The sequence below is a fragment of the Lepidochelys kempii genome, chromosome 8, assembly GCF_965140285.1.
Source record: "Lepidochelys kempii isolate rLepKem1 chromosome 8, rLepKem1.hap1, whole genome shotgun sequence".
Lineage (NCBI taxonomy): Eukaryota > Metazoa > Chordata > Testudines > Cheloniidae > Lepidochelys > Lepidochelys kempii.
This window is the reverse complement of record NC_136387.1, coordinates 9416001-9436155: the sequence shown is the minus strand read 5'-3', so window position 1 is coordinate 9436155 and position 20155 is coordinate 9416001. Positions and strand designations below refer to the sequence as shown.

Sequence of the window (20155 nt, the reverse complement as noted above, 5' to 3'; positions counted from 1 at the left end):
GTACTGATGGAAAACAGGTTGAAGAACAAGGTATCTTTCGTGACTGCTACTCAAGATACAAAACACATAGATGGAGAAAGAAGAACATGGGGAGAATGCCTAGCATAAGTTTGTACAATAATAATCATATCTTACTGTACTGTACTGATTATAGTATTACTGATGAAGAAACAACACTGGTGGTGAACATGCAGCTCACTCCTTATGCCCCTCGCTAAAAATGTACCTCTTCTTATTCAGTTAATCACCTTTGTTTTCCGTCTGTGAATCATTTCATGTATTCTAAAAGTGATGTTAGCTAAGCAATGCCATTTGCAAATATTTCTTCAGCTCCTTGAGAGTTCTGACATATCATAGAATTAATTTTACTATTAACAAGGAGTACTAAGCTTATGAGTTAACAGCAATATTGGTTTGATAGGGATGTAATTTAAACTAACAAAGCATCTAGATATATAACACACATCTATGGAAACAATATGCTGGAGGCAATAAGCCCAATGTGTATATACTGACAGACAGACATACCGGTAGGCCAGACAAGCCCATTTCTCCGATCTCTCCTTTTTGTCCCATTATCCCAGGGTTTCCTGAGTCTCCTTTAGATCCCTGCAGGACACAGAACAGAGCTTTATTAGGAGAAAGGTAGATCTATATCTATAGATACAGATCTATCAATCTAAATATAAAAGGGCAACAGATACCTCCCCCTTTTGCTCCCTCTTCTCCATATTACTACTTCTTCAGTACACATCAGTAAACATCCCTTAATATTAAACATTGTAAATACTGATTTTGCAGTGCAGTAGAATTTAATTTAGTGGCTGAAGAGAATGCTGAAATTTAAGATTTACTAAAGAATTTGAGAGAGTGTCTCATGAACTACACAAAACTAATTCAACTTGTGTGGGATCTGAACAGCATCCTGTAGACTGATAACTGACTGAAGGGGCCATAAGCAAAAGGCAATGAAGATTGCTGTCTTTGCATGCTCAGATTTATTTTTGCAAACTGCACTTTGCATGGCTACGTAAGGAATTCTTTTAACTCAACTCCTACTATCATACCACAACAGTCATAATTTTATAAACCATACATCTAGTACCTTTTCCCCATCAACTCCAGGTGGACCAGGCAATCCAAGCTCCCCCTAAAGCAGTACAAATGAATAAAGGTATAACATCAAATGAAACCAGAAAATAATTTCACAAAAGAACTGGATGTAAAAGTAAATTCTCTTTTTGTATGGAGTCTGACGGGCATCAGCTTATGAGCAGCATGAGGTAGAAAATGGCAACTTTTTATTTCAAGTGAAGTACCAGTACATTAGTCAAGTAGAATTTGGATTGAACCGATGGGCAGAGATATACATTATTCTGAACCAATCTAAATATCATTTCCTAGTAAGATACTTTTGTGCATATTTGTTATAAGAAATTATAACTGATTGACTATTATTTATTGCCTATTGATCTTGACTGTGAATGAGGGTGACCATTTCACAAAGAGTGGATGGTACTGGTACTGTAAGATACTAAATATGTGTATGCGAAACACTCAGACATGCTAGGTGTGAGAACATGGCTTCTGATAGGAGAAAACAAGATAAAACTTAGAACTTAGGATGATCAATAGCCAAGCACAGTGCATACTCACAAGCATTTTCTTTATCAATGGGCGTAATCCAGACTCCACTGAGTTCAATGGCAAAACTCCCATTGACTTCAGTGGGGCCTGAATTTCACTCCAGTATATACAGGAATGTGTATGGGCTCACTTCCAAGTACAGTATAACACATTCATTCAGACAAAGCCAGCAGAAGGGTGTTGGCCCAGCGATGCAGAGAAAAAAAACAAAAACAAATATACTTTTGCATCTAGGTAAAAGGCTTCTGTTATTCAGAGAGGAGGAGAATTTAGAATCCTCTCTTTCCTGCAGACAGACTCATGAGTTAAAATACCCAGGTTCAGTCCTTTCCTGCCTCCCACCCTTTGTGATTTGAGAGACATTTCATTTCTTGTCTTGCTCTAAGATGTCATCACAAGGGGACACATCCCGCCATAGTTCCACATGGAGAACTCCCATTCATTTTGATAGGAGGTTTGCATGAGGACCGATGTCAGGGTGTGGCGAGGGGGCACAGTATCTGCTGCATGCTGTATAACAGAGGTCAATCCAACCTTTGGTCCTGGAGCTCCTTGAGGGCCTGGTGGCCCCTGGGGACCTGGTGGGCCCTGAAAACACAGCAAAGAAAGATGGCATAAATATAACTGTCTAGAGTATCATTACTAATCCAGCACACGTTCACTTCACTCTGGGGATCAACCATGAGCGAGCTTCTCTTATAGGTTACGTCTGCTCTTGGAGCCAGGGGTGTGATTCCCAGCTTGATCTCATCATGCTGGGATGCTAAAAATGGTAACATAGTTGAGGTAGCAGGGGCAGCAGCAAGCACTGGCATAGGCTAGTACCCACAGTATACCCACACAAGCTGGAAATCACCCCCCCACACACACTCCAAGTGTGGACATAGCCATAGATTTATAGTAATGTTTGTCTAACTTATCATAGCACAAATGTCCATGACAAGATCAGCTGATATTAAACAGACAATGCTGTTTCCCACATCACAGGAAATGTTAACTCAAAAAAGACTGTGTCCAATCTGGTGTAGAGGGCCATGCTAGCACTGAAATACACGTGCTTAAAAGGCACATATTTCTAGATATAAGTAGATCTGGTCCAAAATCTGTCTTGTTGCCTGTGGGCAGGGCTGGCTCTACAGTTTTTGCCGCCCCAAGCAGTGAAAAAAACTGCCGCCGCGGCCGGCAAAAGGAAGAAGCTGCCGCCAATTTGCCGCTGCGGCCAGAGGAAGTGCCGCTCCTTTCTCAATGCCTCCCTAAGCACCCGCTTGGAAAGCCGGTGCCTGGAGCCGGCCCTGCCTGTGGGGATCTTACTTATTCCATCCCCTCATTACTGGCCAATCCTATGCTGGAAACACATCCAAGAGGAATGGTGCCTACCAATTCAGATGGACAGTAGACTAGATGAGGGAATTTTGCCTATCTATGGCTCAACGTGACCATGATGTTTGAAATCAACCAGCCAATTCAACTCAACTCTACTGGCAGGTGAAACATGAGTTCCATTATGCCACATATGAAGTGATTAAAAAGTAGTGGAAACAGAAACGTGTACATGAATACTAAGAGCAGGAAAACCTTCTGCTAAAAGTTTGCAAGCTCATGTAAACTATTCTTCTTACTAGAGACCTTTGCAAAGCAGGAGTTTGAAAATCCTTTGATGGGGATGCATTTTGTCATTTATAAGGGATCCCTAAATGGCACCACATCAGACACCTACCCCTTCAGCTTGAAAACCAACAGTAACATGTTGCATTATTCTGAGCTCCTAGTCCCCATTGTTGTACTTCACAAGGTTACATTTAAACAAAACCGTTTTTAAGAGGCCTGTTCACTGAGAAGGAATGAATGGGTAAATAGGAGAAATGGCTGAGATCCCAGTGAATAAGCAGAACAACGGTAAAGGCAAGGTCAGTGACATTTTAATAATATACCCCTGAGCATCTCAACATGCAGCACACATGAAACTCAACTGACTCAGAGACCGTGGGTCATTTTGTTAGTAAACTGAAACTCCAAACTTTTGGTGGAAGCTTTCCAATGATCTCAGTCCACAAATTCCATTCACAAGGCCACATGCTGTGCTATTCTGTCCAAGCAACCCATGTAGACATCTGGCATACAGTAATTACCATCACTTTATGTTTCCCTGCAGCCTGTTATAAAACAATAAAATGGTTTTCAAATGTGTCTGTAATTAAATATTTATTCTACTCAGCTTCTTTAATCTTTGCTAAATGGCAGCATTAAACGTGGTCTCACTTCTTTTCTTGCATAGCAAATACAGGCTACACAACAGGGGCATCATTTTCCTTTACATGAACTTCATGAAATTTTCCTTCTGGATACTTTGTCTTATTGTTTTCATTTTATATAACTGACAGAGACAAAGGGGCAAATGGTACCCTCCTTTACATGTACGATCTCACTATAGTCATGGGCACAGATCAGATTTGGCTCAAGTCACTTTTGTGTCATTTAGAGAACAAGTACTTCAGTCGTCTCTAGGGGGGTGCTATGCAAAATGTTTGCTGCAAATCCTGAGACTCACCTGATTCAAGGTTTTGTGGGGACTCTGAAACTTGATTTACATTTGCAGATTTTTCAGGGCTCCTGGTCAAGTTTTGTCACTGCACTCAGTCCTTCCACTCCCAATCATCACCAGGCTGACACAGTCCTGCTGGGGCCTGCAATCCCTCTGTACTCTTAGCTCCAGTATCTTCTGGGGCTGGATGACTACTACTTCTACAGTCTCTGCTTAGTTGGGAGTAAGAACACCTGATTGGCTTGCTTCCCTTAGTCCCAAACAGGTCTTCTAGGGATAAATGTGTCTATTTCCCTCTGCATTTCCTCTCCACCCTGCAGCAGTTGAGTGGGAAAACCTCTTGTTCCTACTGTTGTGGCTGCTTTAGCCTGGAGCCTTAGCTAATACTTAGTCTAATTGGTCTAGATAATACTGAGTCCTGTCATGAGTGCAGGGGACTCCCTTCCAGTCCTACGATTTGATGATACCACAGGCTACACCTGCATGCTTAACAGGGAACAGAGTGGCATCTGACCTCAAACCCACTCACAGTGACTCAATATGTTCATGCACCTTAGCACATATTGTAAACATTAGCAAATCAGGCTGAGGTAGTGTGTGTTGCTTCTGTACATCCATCTAACCAAGCCCTCTCTAGTGCACACATCAGCGTGGTCTCCGAACACTGCAAACTCCTAGGAACGCACCTGATGCCCTCTGTCCTCTCACTCAGCCCTCCTGCCAGGCCACCCTTGTTCCTTAAATGGCCTCCTAGGTCAGGAGGAAGCATTGGCCTAACAGCTCCCCATTTCTTCCTAGAGACTGGGTGACCTTCACCATTTCCCCACATCTCTGGGGGCACTGTGTGGTCATTCCTACAAAGAAGTGCCTTGGGTGTGGCTATATGGTTTAGGCAACTATGTCCACTATGTCCCTGTTCCCCTCTTCTATCTTCTGCAGGGTGTGATGACTCCCCCACTCCCAGTAGAGCAAGGAAAACACTTCTGCTCCCACTGCCAGACAGCTCTATTCTGTTGGGACTCTAAGAAGCCTCAAAATCCTTAGCACAGGGATTCCCTAACAATACACACTAGCGGTTTTGGGGCATCTTGGCTTTTGGGTGTCTTTCCCAGCAGCCATGCTAATGATTATGGGGCTTCTCTCAGGCCCAGATCTACGGTGATCAGTGGGGAAGGAGTAGCTTGAGGAAAGAGAGGGTCCTGTGTGGACAATGTGAGGTTCAATCTTCCTAGGTATCTTGCAATTCTTGCTCATCCGTCTGCAAGGTCCTGATCACTGCATCAACCAAACTCTGCAGGGTAAACTAACTTCCCCAGGCTACTCTAGCATATGTCTCAAGATCAGTTCTCTCTCAGATTCACTGGATTTCAATTGGTGCAGTAATCTCAGCTGGTTAATTCAATTCCAATTAAGAACAGGAGCACACAACAAATTATCATCATCATCTTATTGCAGAGGTACCTTGAGTGCATCCAGGATTCTGCCATCGTAGTCAATTATTACAGTATCTCCCTGTTCACCCTTCAGGCCAGGTGGACCCTGGAGACAAAGGCAAATTGCAAACTTTGTGGTAACAGCTATGGTGTTACCCCCTGAAAAGTGGGCAGCATGAAAACAACAGCTAGAACAGGGTTAAGTACTATTTTGGCCCCTAGATACTTTGGTATTTGTCTCCATATACATGCAATCGATACCAAGAATGCAACTATACAGAGCAAAGTCGGAAAGGATCTGGAAGTATAGGTTGAGTGACAGGCAGAATGTAATTACCTAAGCTGGCATTTGACTGGTACAGCCTCATTCTTATGAAAAAAAGTCATGGGATCTTTCAGTGACAGCAAGTGGTCAGCACCTCTCTGAGGTCAATAGTAAAAGTGGATGCAATTTAATTGACTTCACAGGAGCTATCTGCATTAATTTGGCTCAATATCTGTATGGTGATTTGTTTTAATATGCTCCATCTTCCATATTATTCTTATACAGTACTGAACCCTTCAACTATATGGCAACAGATGACAGACAGAGTTGGATGGAGGAAACTGACCCATGTTAAGGAGAATACAAGAGTCTAAATTAGTGAGGCAAAAACAAACGATCATATACCCTTGGTCCAATGGGTCCATCTCCTCCTCTCTCACCAGGATCACCCTGAAAATGAACATCACATTTATTATTCAGAAATAATAAGGAAAGTCAGAAGTATTATGAAAAAAGTCATTTACTGCATGTCAAATACTTATTTTAGGTAAAAGTATAGTCTCAATAAGAAACTCCAATTGGTCAAGAACAAATGGATTTTAGATATTTAGAAGCATATGCCTTGCTAAAATAACCTTAAAATAATCTAGCTGGCAACAAAAGAACCCAGCCTGATCAGATATAAGACAGCAAAACCATTTATACAGATTTGACTTAATGTATTTCCGAGTCACAAAGTGATGCCATTTCAATAGCCAAGCATTTAAACCTGAAAGTAAGAGTTCCTAATAGAGTGATACCAGCTTGAAGCAGAAGTACCAGCAAGCACAAATCAGCACTGCTTCTATGGATTTAGAAGTAGAATGGCTAAGGGTTGTCTCCAGCCCTTAGTTTTGAATAGTTTTATGCATGATGGGGAGTATGACTGCTCTGAGCAGAAACATACTTGGATGCATATTCCATTAAAGCAAAAGCAGCTGTAGAGGAACAGCTGATCATGAAGGGCAGACATGTTATGTTGTCACTGCTCAATACAGCGTGGTCATGTTGGTGCATTTCTTTTCAGTTGTGAAGAAAAAGTAAAACTGTGAGACACACTAATGCTAACTATGTAAAATGGATATAGTATTAATCAAAACACGCAAAGCAGAGGACAGAATCTTCAGATTTCTTGCAAGACAATGCAGCCAAAAATGTCAGAAAGTGGTGATTTTCGAACTCTATTCTCTGTCTCAACCCACCACGAAAAGGTAAAATGTTAGTGAAAGTTTACAGGCAAAGTTTTGGTTTTTGCCATTTTAATGCAATTTTTAGAAAATGAAAGTTTAAAACTCTTGTTAAACTGAAACCCATTGCCTCAATGCTGTTGTGACCAACTTCCAGCTTAATGAACATGTGTTTTATTTACCTTTGATCCTGGCAATCCATCTATTCCTTTCTCTCCTTTGGGACCTGTGCTTCCTTGCTCTCCCTGAAAATAAGATAATTCACACTGAACCTTACCAGATATGAACTTGGAAGCCAAAATATCTTAAGTCTAACTTGATAGGACAGAAAGCAATTTTCTTAAGGTTACAGTACTTTTGCCTTATCTTAAACTTCTACACAGATACTGGAATGATCAAAGCTTTGCTTTTATTCTAAAAGGTCTTCAAGTGCTGCCCATGCCCAAAAGGGAATTTGAAAAACTAAAATAAAGCTTTCAGGCTTTCAAACACAGTAGGGGAGGACACATTCACCAGCAAACTTAGTCCCTAGTAGGCAGCCACCACGAACATGTGAACAATGGGAAACTTCCACAGAACCGAGTCTGCTATACTGTTGAAGTGAAGTTATTATAAAGACCACATACATCCTGAATTCCCACGTCAAGGAAATTCCCACTGGCTTTGCTTGATTCAGTTCTGCAAGATCAGGTTCTAAATGACAACTTGTAGCGTATGTCTGCACCGCAATCACAACCATGAATTCATTAATTTAATAATCTGAGTTATGACTTTCAGGGTTAGCCTGTGCTGAAGCTTGTGCTGCTGCAGCTTCACTGCTCAGGTACCCAAGCTAGCTAGATTAAAGTGCAGGCATGTCCCCAAAAGCTGCAAATATGCCCCCTTGATAGCAGTGTAGACAAACCCTGTGTTATCATTTAGTTAGTGACTGTCAGCACTTTCAAGTCAACAGATAACAAACAAGTGAAAATATTTTAATTGGCATTAATACCCTAGGTGTTTAGATTACACGTCTATTGTTCCTTTTTTGTTCTTTTTAGTTTCAGATCAAAAGTGTCTGCTTATGACTCTCTGCTTTAGGAGCAATCTGCATTGACTGTGATATCTGGCCAGCAAGGGGTACCAGATGGTAAAAATAGCCACCAGGCAGACAGATATAGAGCTGAAATTTACCTTAGGCCCTTGAAGCCCTGGCTGTCCTGGGATCCCATCATCACCCTGGTGAAATAAAAATATACATAGTGTGTCTATCAAACCGTGAAAATACACAGGTGTCAATATGCCAGCCAATGTTACCACTGGGTAAGAGCTCAATTATACTTATCACCATAACTCTGATGCGCTCATGGGATAGAGCCAGATTTACAGGGTTTTTAGGTGCCAATTGGGATTTTCATAAGAGCCTAAGCAGGTTAAGTGCCTAACTCTGATTGGAAGTCAACAGGCCTTTGCAAATCTGGCCCATAATATACATGAAGATTCTACCTGCATTTTGGAAATTGAATGCATTATATTCACTAAGAATTCTAACTTGTCAAAAAGGAGATTCACAGGTTTAGCTAGTCACTTGCTTTCATTGTTACATTTAAATTAAAGATTGTTCATAACTAGAGAATGATAGAGTTTAACCCTTATATATTGAAGATTCGGAGCCAAATTCTGCCCAGAAACACACAAGTCCTTGATTGCCTTAGGGAAGTAAGGAGGAAGTAAGGCATGAGCCTTTTGGAGTTTTGGTTTCAATTCTCTGGGAGGCATTGATATAGAACACCTTTGGGCACCAGTATAAAAACTGGATAGACAGGATTGCTCATGCAAGGCTCCCTGGTTTTCAGTGGGCTACTTAGAGCAACAGTTTGTCCTCCTCGATGAAAGGCCAGTATCCTGTAGAAGAGCAGACAGTGTGTGTGTAAGCTGCTCTCCTTCCTTGCCAGAAAGTATACTTTCTCCAAACACAGAGATTATGTCCAGTGGGCTCCACTCCTCAGAGTATGGTGATGTCTTTGTTTGGTCAGTCCTACGAGAGATTCAGACTGACCAATGCTGGCCTGATGGAGAGAAGCATTCTCAAAAATTCACCCATTTTATTTTCAATTAATTCAGCAAAAGGACTCACATCTACAACCTTGTGTGGCATTTTGGCTATTTTATTCTTTGTCGATGGGGCTAATGTAATTACTGCTTCTGGGCTGATCACCATAATGAAAAACATGCTGATGGCACAACAATGTCTGTTTCAAGGTCACAGAATTGTTATTCTTTAATTGAACACGTGCTAGAAATCCTGAAGAATATAAAGTGTGAATCAGTGCAATCAACCATGACTAGGGCCTTGTTGAACCTTGTTTCTACAAATGGCTCACAAAGCATTTTGTGTGGCGGTGAACTTTTTTTTTTTAAAAAAGGAAGAAGAATCAATATCTTACCTTTCTCCCTGGAAAACCAGGCTCACCCTTCAAAAACGAAAAACAAAGGAAGGGAAATAAGAGAGAGATAACATGAAATAATCATACTCATTTTTAAAATTATCAGTTGAAGTAGAAATATTGTTCTGCTGTTGATCTACATTATCTTCTCCTGAAATGCCAAAAAAACCAGTGTGCCTACAGTATGCTAAAATTAAAAAAGCAAATTCCCCCCTCCTCATTTGAAATTTCATTGTTTTACTTCTCTTAACAATTAGCATACTTTCTGTCCAGAAGATGCAATAAAAAATTAACTTTTCAGTTTCCAGGCTATGGCCAGTTTGATTCTCTGGCATTCATAGATGCAACTGATGAGGATGAGATTACATCAAACTGAAAAAATGTGTGCAACCCTGCCCAGGCACATACAGGCATTTTGAAGATTCTGGCCTTGTTAAAATTAGAGGTTTAATAAAATGTTTACCACCTACCTTTAGTCCTGAAGGTCCCCTTACACCCTGTTAAAAGTCAAATTTATCAGTATATTTATTTGGAAATAAAAGCATAACAGGATTTAAAAATATATGTCTACAAATGTTTACAGCTCTGTAGAAAATGGCGAGGATGCCTATGTCTGTTTTTGTTATTTATCAACATTACTACAAACAAACACTCTCAGTATCAATGCACTTTACACCACAAATAGTAAAGAAAATGCTCCCTAAAGATTTATATTTTATGTATGAAAAATGACCCATAAAGTGTTTTGGAACCTGACTCAGTACCATAACTCCATGCTAGACCTCTGCACAGAACAAATAATTGAAATGTTACAGGTGAACTTGTTGAGCTTGGTTATGTCAGCTATTTTATATTCCATAGTGGGACTCAAAAATATGGTCAACGGAGGATGTCCACAACACCAGTGCTTTCCAATAATCTGCTGGTGGGGAAGCAGGTGATTGGTCAGTAAAGCAACATTAGAGTAGTTTGTAAATATAGCTGTTTATGAGATAATATAGATTAGATTCCAGGCGGTGGGACAAATTCATCCCTGACATAAACAGGCACAACTGCCATGATCTATTGTTACATTGTGAGTCAGCAACACTAGTTATTTAGTGGGTTTCAGGATCTTAACAGACAGGTTTCCAAGTGGCTATCCTATGCGAGGAAGGGGAAAATGGTCCAAAGGGCGTTACAACAACTGTACCTAGCTGGGAAGGAAATCCCTTCACTCCATGGTTTGAGGAGATGAATTTAGAGCTGTTTGAGTTGTTGTAACAGGTGGAAATGAACTACTGTTCAATTTAAAAGGTGATAGAGAGTAAACAGTCAGTTCATTACAGTGCTAGCGTCACCACAGAATCATAGAAATGTTGGGCTGGAAGGGACCTCAAGAGATCATCAAGTCCAGCCCCCAGCTCTGAGGCAGGACCAAGTAAACCTAGATCATTCTTGACAGGTGTTTGTCTAACCTGTTCTTCAAAACCCCCAAAGATGGGGATTCCACAACGTCCCTTGGAAGCCTATTCCAGAGTTAAATTACCCCTACAGTTAGAAAGCTTTTCTGAATAGCTAGACTAAATCTCTTTTGTTGCAGATTAAGTCAGTTACTTCTTGTCCTAACTTCAGTGGACATGGAGAACAATGGAGCCCCATCCTCTTTATAACAGCCCTTAACGTATTTGACGACTTATCAGGTCCCCCCTCAATCTTCTTTTCTCAAGACTAAACATGCCCAATTTTGTTTTGTGTTTTAAGTTTCTTCAGGTTTTTTTAAACCTTTTATTGATTTTGTTGCTCTCTGGACTATCTCCAATTTGACCACATCTTTCCCAAAGTGTGGTGCCCAGAATTGGACACAGTACTCCCGCTGAGGTCTTACCAGTAGAGCAGGACAATTACTTCCCATGTCTTACATACAACACTCCTGTTAACACACTCTAGAATGATATTAGCCTTTTTCATAGCTGCATTCCATTTTTGACTCAATTTGTGATTCACTATAACCCCCCAGATCCTTTTCCACAGTACTACCACCTCGCCAGTTATTCCCCATTTTGTGGTTGCACATGACCTTACCCACTCCACTGTGGGTGATACCTATGCTAAACCAAACACATCCAAGTAGATTCGGCAAAGACCTTGCAGCACTTACTACCCCCTAAGGTGGTCCCCTGGGTCCATTTTTTCCTGTATCTCCAGGGGGCCCTCTCTCTCTTCCATACCTTCTTTTGTCTGTTGACAATAAATTCTTCACAGTCTTCGCTGTGATTTCTCTGCTTCTTCTCTTGCTTTTACTTGGGATATCCAGGATAATTTTTTTCTCTGGTTCTTTGACCAACTTTCAGATACTGAGTGATCTTGCTTTTTGTTGCATATGACGAAGTAGGTAATCCAGAGGTGTAAAAAAAACCCCAAGAACCAAAACCAAAACCTAATATTTTTTAAAGCTGCAAAGGTGTAATACTTCATGGTCTTCTACGCGGTTCCGTGCTCAGAACTTTTTCTTCTCTCAACCTTCTTTTCTTGGTTTGAGGAAGGTGCAGGAAAACGAGTGAAAATAATCCACATTTACCAACGGTGTCCCTTAAGAATTAACCCTCCCCTGAAAAATATAAACTGTGTCCTAGGGGAAGTGGGTGGCACCAATGAATCATCATCATGTCAGCCAGATTCTGTTCCCAAATTTCACAATTAGATACTTGTGAAACTCATCTTGGCATTGTAGCTGTAGTGACGCTGGTAAGTAGCATTAACAACATTTTCACCAATTAAAAAAAAAATCTCAGCGGAAATAAAAACTACCCCAAAATTCACAAAATGCAAAACTACTTCCTTGACTAATTAGAATCCAAATTTTGGAAGTGTACCTTTTCCTGTATCTCCAGGGGGACAGAGGAGGCAGGGGTGGGGAAAGTGGGAGCAAAGGAGCTTTTTAGAAGAGCTAGAAGACAAGAGACTCACCTCTTTTCTTTATGGTGAAGTAGGGTCTTATGGTGCATCTGAGAGGGCTGAAGTATCAAGGCAGTATCTGATTGCTTCAGTTTCCTGTACAACTTTCTAAGCTCAACAATTGTCCATCTCTGGTAATGTGTAGCTTAGCATACTTTTTAATTAGCAAGCAATGACACAAACAAAATAATTTGCTCTGTGTAGTTATGGAGGGGAGTAAATAGGACACCCAAGCCAAAAACTACATGCATGTCTGAGCTAGGCAAACATTCCACACTAATGAAGCATAATGAATCCATTTGTGCTGACACTACATGGCAGGAATAATACTACTAACCATCACTCCAGCTTCCCCTGGCTCTCCTTTTAAGCCCTGGGGAAAGAGGTTAACCAAGTCAGTGAAACTAATTACGGATATTTGCACCAAAACCCTTTATCCTCCAAAAAGTTAAAAAATAATTACTGAGAAGTTCATTGATTTTACATTCTGATTTTTTTTTTAAATGAATTACCAATGAGTTGGAGATTTGCAATGGGATGGGTGAAGGTTGCTCATCAGGAAGGAAATAAACTTTGCTTTTTTATAAATTTAAAAAAATATTCTCACTTCTGATTTTCGGCTCAGAATACTACACAGCCTCCCTCCCCCTTCAGCTCCCATCTCTAGCCCACAACTTTTCCAGGATAATTAATTTCACCTATTGTGAAGCTACCATTTCTCTAACGACCAGACAGTTATAGAGAATTAAAGAGACTTATTAGGTTACATCCAGAGGAATCATTAGAAGCAGCTCTGAGGCCACCTATGGTGACTATTCTCCTCCAGTTGTGATAGGGAAAGAGAAACTCAAACTTTGTGGGCTAAAAGCCTAGCAGTGGTGAGCACTGCTAGTAACCAGAGCCAGCATGCTGGCACCATGCAGGATGGGCCCTCTGGGCAGGCATCCATGCTGCAGGGTAGGGTACACACTTTTGCCCTCTTTAAAGAGAAGCACACATTCCCTGCTAGCAAGTTCTGGAGACCCTGGGGCCTGGTTAGACACCCCAGCTGCCAGACCTGGTCTCCTGGCAGCCATACTTTATTCACCTATGTCATAGCTCCCTTTCCTAATGATCTCAAGTGCTAGGTGAGAATCCTAGCATATCCTGATGCAGCATCACAGGGCAGGAAAAGGCTCCTAATATCCCCTTCCCCTACTAGTACCTCCACATGGCCCAGAGAGGCATGGCCATGTGCCAGGTGGCTCCCAGATGAAGTACATTGTGGGCATTCTTAGAGAGCACCCATTCTGTTTTACAATGTGAATACTCTGTATTTATCATTTCTTACAGGGAGTCCTTGTGGTCCCCTGGGGCCATCTTTTCCTGTATCTCCAGGGGGACCTCTTGCACCCGGTGGTCCTGGGGGACCCGGTGGGCCAGCAGCTCCATCTTGACCTTGATCACCCTGTAGGAAGTTCAGACAAACATTGTGATGTGAAAAAAAAACAACACAAATGCTAACAGCAAACTAACTACACTGAGTAGGAGAGAAACCAGCAGGGGGCATGGTAGGGGGATAGGTCCTTCTGACAGCAATGCCAAAATTGTTTGAATGGCTTGTCCCATAGTGATGGTTAAGATTTGAAGACAGCCAGTTATGGTGCATGTGCGTACATGTGGGTGAGGAGAGCTCTTCCACGTGGATCATGGATCACATCTCACCCTAGCTTTAATGCATGGTGACAATAAGGCAAATTTGACTGGATGCTTTTTAAGGTGAATGCCTTGGATACAGCCTTATAGTAAAGGATTATAGCATCCTGGAAGAATGGCCCCAAACACTGCATGGGGACACTGCATGGTTTGGGTGAAATTACTGTAGGCTACTGAAAGGTTTTGTTTGGTTAAATAAGAGACAGTAGAGAGAACCTGTGAAAAGACTCAGATTCCTCCAAAGTCTGCAAGAGCACTGTGGCATGCAGGGGTGTGTCTAATTAGAAGGCTACAACTGTAGGTCAAAATTCTCTGTTCAGATCTGCCAAGCAGATCTCATCTCTAATATATGCACAAAGCTGATGGTTTGTTCACATATCCAAGAGAAGTTTGCCCCTTAGAGTTTTATTGGCATGCAGGGAACCTGTTAGCTCTGTGGGTGATTTTCAAAGATTTTCAAAACTGGGTGTCTAAATTAGGCTCCACAGTCCATAGTTAGGCAATGGAATAACCTGATTTTCAGAAGTGTTGAGTACTCAGCACCTCCTTTTGATCTGACCCATATTTTTCCAAAGACTATCCCAAAGGATTTTAACATTGAATGTCCCAATCACGCAATCCCTATTCAGACAAGACTCCCAATGGGCCATTAAGGTCTTTTTTTCCAGTTTTTACTGATCCCTTATTCAGGATTTTGACCCACAGCTTCCAGCAGGAGTTTTGTCTGAGTAAGTTGTGCAGGACTGGGCCTCATAGCAAATACGAGCATAGAAAACACTTGTACTACCACCATTTAGTAGATAATAAAGGAATCAAAACATATTTAATGACATCCCTCTACTACAGTGGTTCTCAACCTATTTACCATTGTGGGCCGTATATGTGGCCTACAATGTGTTACGTGGGCTGCATCCATTACTACCTGTATGGCTCTGAGGATGTCACATGGGCCGCAGCTCTATGCTGAATGGGCCACAAGTGGCCACAGGTTGAGAACCACTGCTCTAATACAACTGAAATGTAACGATATTAAAATGCTCCACTTGCACCATACTTTGCCAGGAGATAAAGAAAAGATGAGCCTATGTCTCTACTTGAAATTTTAACACTAAAGAATTTAGTAGTATACACTTGTTTCAGTTAAACAGCCAGAAAAGCTTGTTCAGAAGCAGGAGCACTCCTGATCTCAGAATGAATTTCACTACTCAGATTACCAGCTACTGATCCCCTGGTGAACGCCAATAGCCCAGCCTTTAGGATCCAAGCTGATTGTTCTGACATGCAGAGTTAACAGTAGAAATCCCCATGAAAAGGTTAGATCATAACTCTCAACAACATCTGGACAGGATACGAATCTGAACAAGACAGGAACAGAATTGTGTTTAATATGGTCCACCCACAAATCAGGGAGGGATTTTCAGAAGTGCCTATGTAAATTGGGAGCACAAATCCTATTGCCATTCAATGTGATTCATACTCCTAAATGACTCAGAGACTTGAAAATTCCACTGCAAATCCTGAAGACTCTACCCAATTTTGTCTCAGACAGGAAATCTCCCACTGCATTTTGCCTAAGTAAAGAAATTCCAGTTAAGACTTGTGGATTTGGACTGATCTATTTTATTGTGTGATTACTACTATTATTCATATGGTGCAAGTATAGCATACAGAACTATCCTTAATCTCCCCTCTTCCCCCCCATGACTCACACAAAGAGCCAGACCCTCAAGGCCTTAGTTTTCACTCCTTCCTTACATAGGCAGAACTCTCACTATGTTCACACGGAATTTTGGTTGAGTTAAAAACTGAGCAGGCCTCTCAGGATTTGGCTCATTGTATTTATAACTTACAATGGCAATAAGGTGCTATTAGCTAATAAGGAAACATAATTCAGAAGGAAGCACAGCAAGCCAGAAGACGTAGATTCAACACATCTACCTTAAGGATTCGTCGGCTAAAGACATGCTGGTCATTAGAGAGAAATCCATGATTGAGGCGAGGAAAAACCATCTAGCCAGGTGAGTGAGACGTAGAGCGTGAAAGATCAAGAAGTCAAGACAAAGGTTACAGCATGGGAGTGATTTTTAAAAGGTTCAGCTAATATTATCTTACAAAGTAACTTCACCAAGGAATAAAGAAATGACACTGGAGGAAATAACCAAGAAAGAGAAATAGTGAGATTCAATGATTCAATTGGAGGCTTTGTAAGTAACCAAGAAAGAGAAATAGTGAGATTCTTTGATTCAATTGGAGGCTTTGTAAGTAGCAAACACACACATGAGAGTGAAGTCTTTTCATTAGCTTAATGCAGAGGAGGGAATTCAGAGCTGGCAGGGTACAGAAGAGGTTCCCACATGTCAGAGTTTCACTATACAATAAATACATTATTCCAACAAGACACAACGGAAGATATAGCCCATTGGAAGATACCCCCCCGATCTCAAGATAGCAAATACATTATATTTCCTCAGTAGCCATAATGAATATTAATTGATTCCTCTGCCCCCAACCTACTAATACATCTTACAAATTTACTGGATGAAAAACAATCTATTCAAGAAAATGTCACCATTCATTGCTGCTTTTTAAAAGCTGGATATGTATCTATCTATAGAGAAGTGCAAAAGACATTTAATTTCTGAAGAGACAAGGTGGGTGAGGTAATATCTTTTATTGGACTAACTTCTGTTGGTGAAAGAGGCAAGTTTGATCTCCACAGAAGTTGGTCCAATAAAAGATATTACCTCACCCACCTTCTCTCTCATATCCTGGGCCAAACACAGCTAAAATAATGTTGTAAACATTTCATTTCTTAAGAGCTCTCTTCCCCCACCAGATTCATGTGCATGAAACTTTAAGTCAAAATATTGTGAGCTGAATGTAGCTGAATATGACAGATTTGTGTTCTAACTTTCTATCTGAAATTTGAGTTCGGCGAGTGTAGATCACCTAGTTTTCCTTTCTTGAGAGGATAGCAAGTGATACTTTTCCAACTTCCGTCTCAACTACAGACTCTGGGAACATTTTTGTCAGCTTAACCATGCAGCCTGTTGCTAGCCAGTGTCTGTTTCTATAATTTCCCAAGGTACCAGAGGGATATAACACACATTATCAATAACATCTTTCTTCAAGGGGCACTGACAATGCTGAGGACAAGTGCTGAACACTTAACTGAAGGTGGAAGTGGTCGGATATTGGCAGCTGAGTGGGTATGAGACTGAGTTGCACAGTTCTTGACACCTTCATGACATGTCCAGCTGATAACTCCTGTCTCCTAAACTGCTAAGCCAATATGACGTCAATTAAGCTATCATCAACCAGGCTGTTACCTTCAGATCGGGAAGTGGCTTCGTCATTTCTGGCAAAGCTTACAACTTTTCCTTTAACTTTGCCTTAACCTGACATCTCCAGTGACTCCCACTATAGTGTCTTTTGCCCTGCTGCTAAGAAGTCTACTACTTGGGCCAGTCAGTAACACACACACAAAAAGCATAACATTTTCTCCTTCCCAAGAACAAAGCATGTCACTGGCCACACGCAACAAATCTCTACTGGCTTAAACATTCCCAAGTCCATCACTCACTTGAGTGTAAGTCACTTGTCTACACATCTGTATTGTCAGAGAAAATGAGATCATATGATATAGGACAATCAATAAATCTAGAGTAGATAAAACAGGGGCTTGATTAGAAAGAATAACCATACCTTTGAGAAACAGAACTCCATATTTAAGTGGTGGGTAAAAAATTCCCTAAGGTAACATCCTGTTCATCTCTCCCAGTATTATGCTGGGATCCAACATGAGATGAATATCTACTGTTCATCTCTCTCAGTAAATAAATGAAAGAAAAGGTCACAGCTAAAGTTATTGATCCTGAAAAGACTTATGCATATGAGTAGGCTACTAAGGATAGTTACTCACACGTGTAAGCGTTTGCAGAATTGGCCACTCAATTCTCAAAAATTAGCACATAGTACCTGTATAAGGTAACTATGTGAGCAAGAGTTACATCCATTTATGCAATTATCTGTTTTGGACACACATTTTACATAGGTGCAGGTTATAGAAAATTAAGCCCTAATAAAGTTTATTACACCCAAGGACAGAAATAGAGTGCACAGCAATGAATTTTAGTAGTTAATCTTTATTTGCGTTGATCTCATTTTCACTGTTTGTTTTCTCAAGAACATTCATGAGTATTTATTTTTTCTAGTGTTTCCATACTCAACACAGTGTGACAAAGTTCCTCCTCTGCCTTGGTGGGTCCTGTGCTTATTGGTGGATTTGCTCGCCTCAGAGGTTCACGGCAGCCCTCAGTTTGGCCACTTTCATGGCTCAAATCTGCCGTTCACTCAGTTAGCCTCATCACTGGCCAGCATGGGGAAAGGAAGAAGAACAATCCCTGCAGTCTCTGTTGATCCACCTAGTGGATCGGGGAACAGGCCAGAGACCTTCCACTCTGGTAGAACCCACAGTCCAGTTCAACTCCTCCGGTATCAAGTAGGGAGTTGGGGGGGATGGAGGGAACCCGGGCCCACCCTCTACCCCGGGTTCCAGCCCAGGGCCCTGTGGATTGCAGCTGTCTACAGTGGCTCCTGTAACAGCTGTGTGACAGCTACAACTTCCTGGGCTATTTCCCCACGGCCTCCTCCCAACACCTTCTTTATTCTCACCACAGAACCTTCCTCCTGATGTCTGATAATGCTTGTACTTCTCAGTCTTCCAGTAGTACGCCTTCTCACTCTCAGCTCCTCGCACGCACACCACAAACTGAAGTGAGCTCCTTTTTAAACCCAGGTGCCCTGATTAACCTGCCTGTCTTAACTTATTCTGGCAGCTTCTTGATTGGCTGCAGGTGTTCTAATCAGCCTGTCTGTATTAATTGTTCCCAGAAAATTCCTGATTGTTCTGGAACCTTCCCTGTTACCTTACCCATGGAAAAGGAACCTACTTAACCTGGGGCTAATATATCTGCCTTCTATCACTCTCCTGTAGCCATCTGGCCCAACCCTGTCACAATAGTGATACTATTTTTGTATTAAGCTTTGCATTAAATAGGCTCTTTTCCCCACCATGCTATTTTACAGATCAGGCTCTTATTGGATACATTACCAGTTATTTATCCTTTTGGATTATTACCACCAATTATTTATTCTATCTGATTCTTTATTCTTTTTGATTATCAACACAGAGTTGTGACACAGCTTCCTCTATCAGCTAGGAAACAACTTTAGAAAATAAAGCGACCACTGAGACGGTAGAGATAATAGTTAGTTTGTGTGTGTGGTTTTTGGAGGGGGGTGGGGGGGGGAGAAAACCTGGATTTGTGCTGGAAATGGCCCACCTTGATTATCATACACATTTTAAAGAGAGTGGTCACTTTGGATGGGCTATTACCAGCAGGAGAGTGAGTTTGTGTGTGGGGGTGCGGAGGGTGAGAAAACCTGGATTTGTGCTGGAAATGGCCCAACTTGATGATCACTTTAGATAAGCTATTACCAGCAGGAGAGTGGGGTGGGAGGAGGTATTGTTTTATGGTCTCTGTGTATATAATGTCTTCTGCAGTTTCCACAGTATGCATCCGATGAAGTGAGCTATAGCTCACGAAAGCTCATGCTCAAATAAATTGGTTAGTCTCTAAGGTGCCACAAGTACTCCTTTTCTTTTTGCGAATACAGACTAAGTTATGGAAACAGAACTACTCTAGGCCAGATGGTATCGAAGGACAGTATGTTTTAGGGACAGGAACAGAGATGCTGCGCAGTGAGTAAGTGCCTTAGAAACCCAGACATCTGATTTATTTGTGAACCACAAACTTTTAGCTTCAGAATCTGATTGCTTAACTGTGCTGCTGAGGCCCCAGAGCCAGGGATTCCCCAGGGACACAACACATTGAGAAATTGGGGCACAAACATATTTCATAACATGGACACTTCTGAATGCACATGGTTTTTATGTAATTGAGAACATCTGTGAATTGCTT

The 20155-nt window shown here is 41.4% G+C and overlaps 1 protein-coding gene across 1 annotated transcript in view; it reads right to left on the bottom strand.

Moving 5' to 3' along the window:
* The window catches only part of COL23A1 (collagen type XXIII alpha 1 chain), a 353419-nt gene that overhangs the window by 21428 nt on the left and 311836 nt on the right, over positions 1 to 20155 (bottom strand). The window contains exons 9-19 of the mRNA XM_073355469.2: positions 13807 to 13923; positions 12814 to 12849; positions 10010 to 10036; positions 9540 to 9566; positions 8287 to 8331; positions 7296 to 7358; positions 6293 to 6337; positions 5651 to 5728; positions 2182 to 2235; positions 1106 to 1150; positions 529 to 609 (exon numbers count right to left, since the gene is read on the bottom strand). Coding sequence (XP_073211570.1) covers positions 529 to 609; positions 1106 to 1150; positions 2182 to 2235; positions 5651 to 5728; positions 6293 to 6337; positions 7296 to 7358; positions 8287 to 8331; positions 9540 to 9566; positions 10010 to 10036; positions 12814 to 12849; positions 13807 to 13923 — 618 coding nt within the window. The remainder of the gene's footprint in view (positions 1 to 528; positions 610 to 1105; positions 1151 to 2181; positions 2236 to 5650; positions 5729 to 6292; positions 6338 to 7295; positions 7359 to 8286; positions 8332 to 9539; positions 9567 to 10009; positions 10037 to 12813; positions 12850 to 13806; positions 13924 to 20155) is intronic.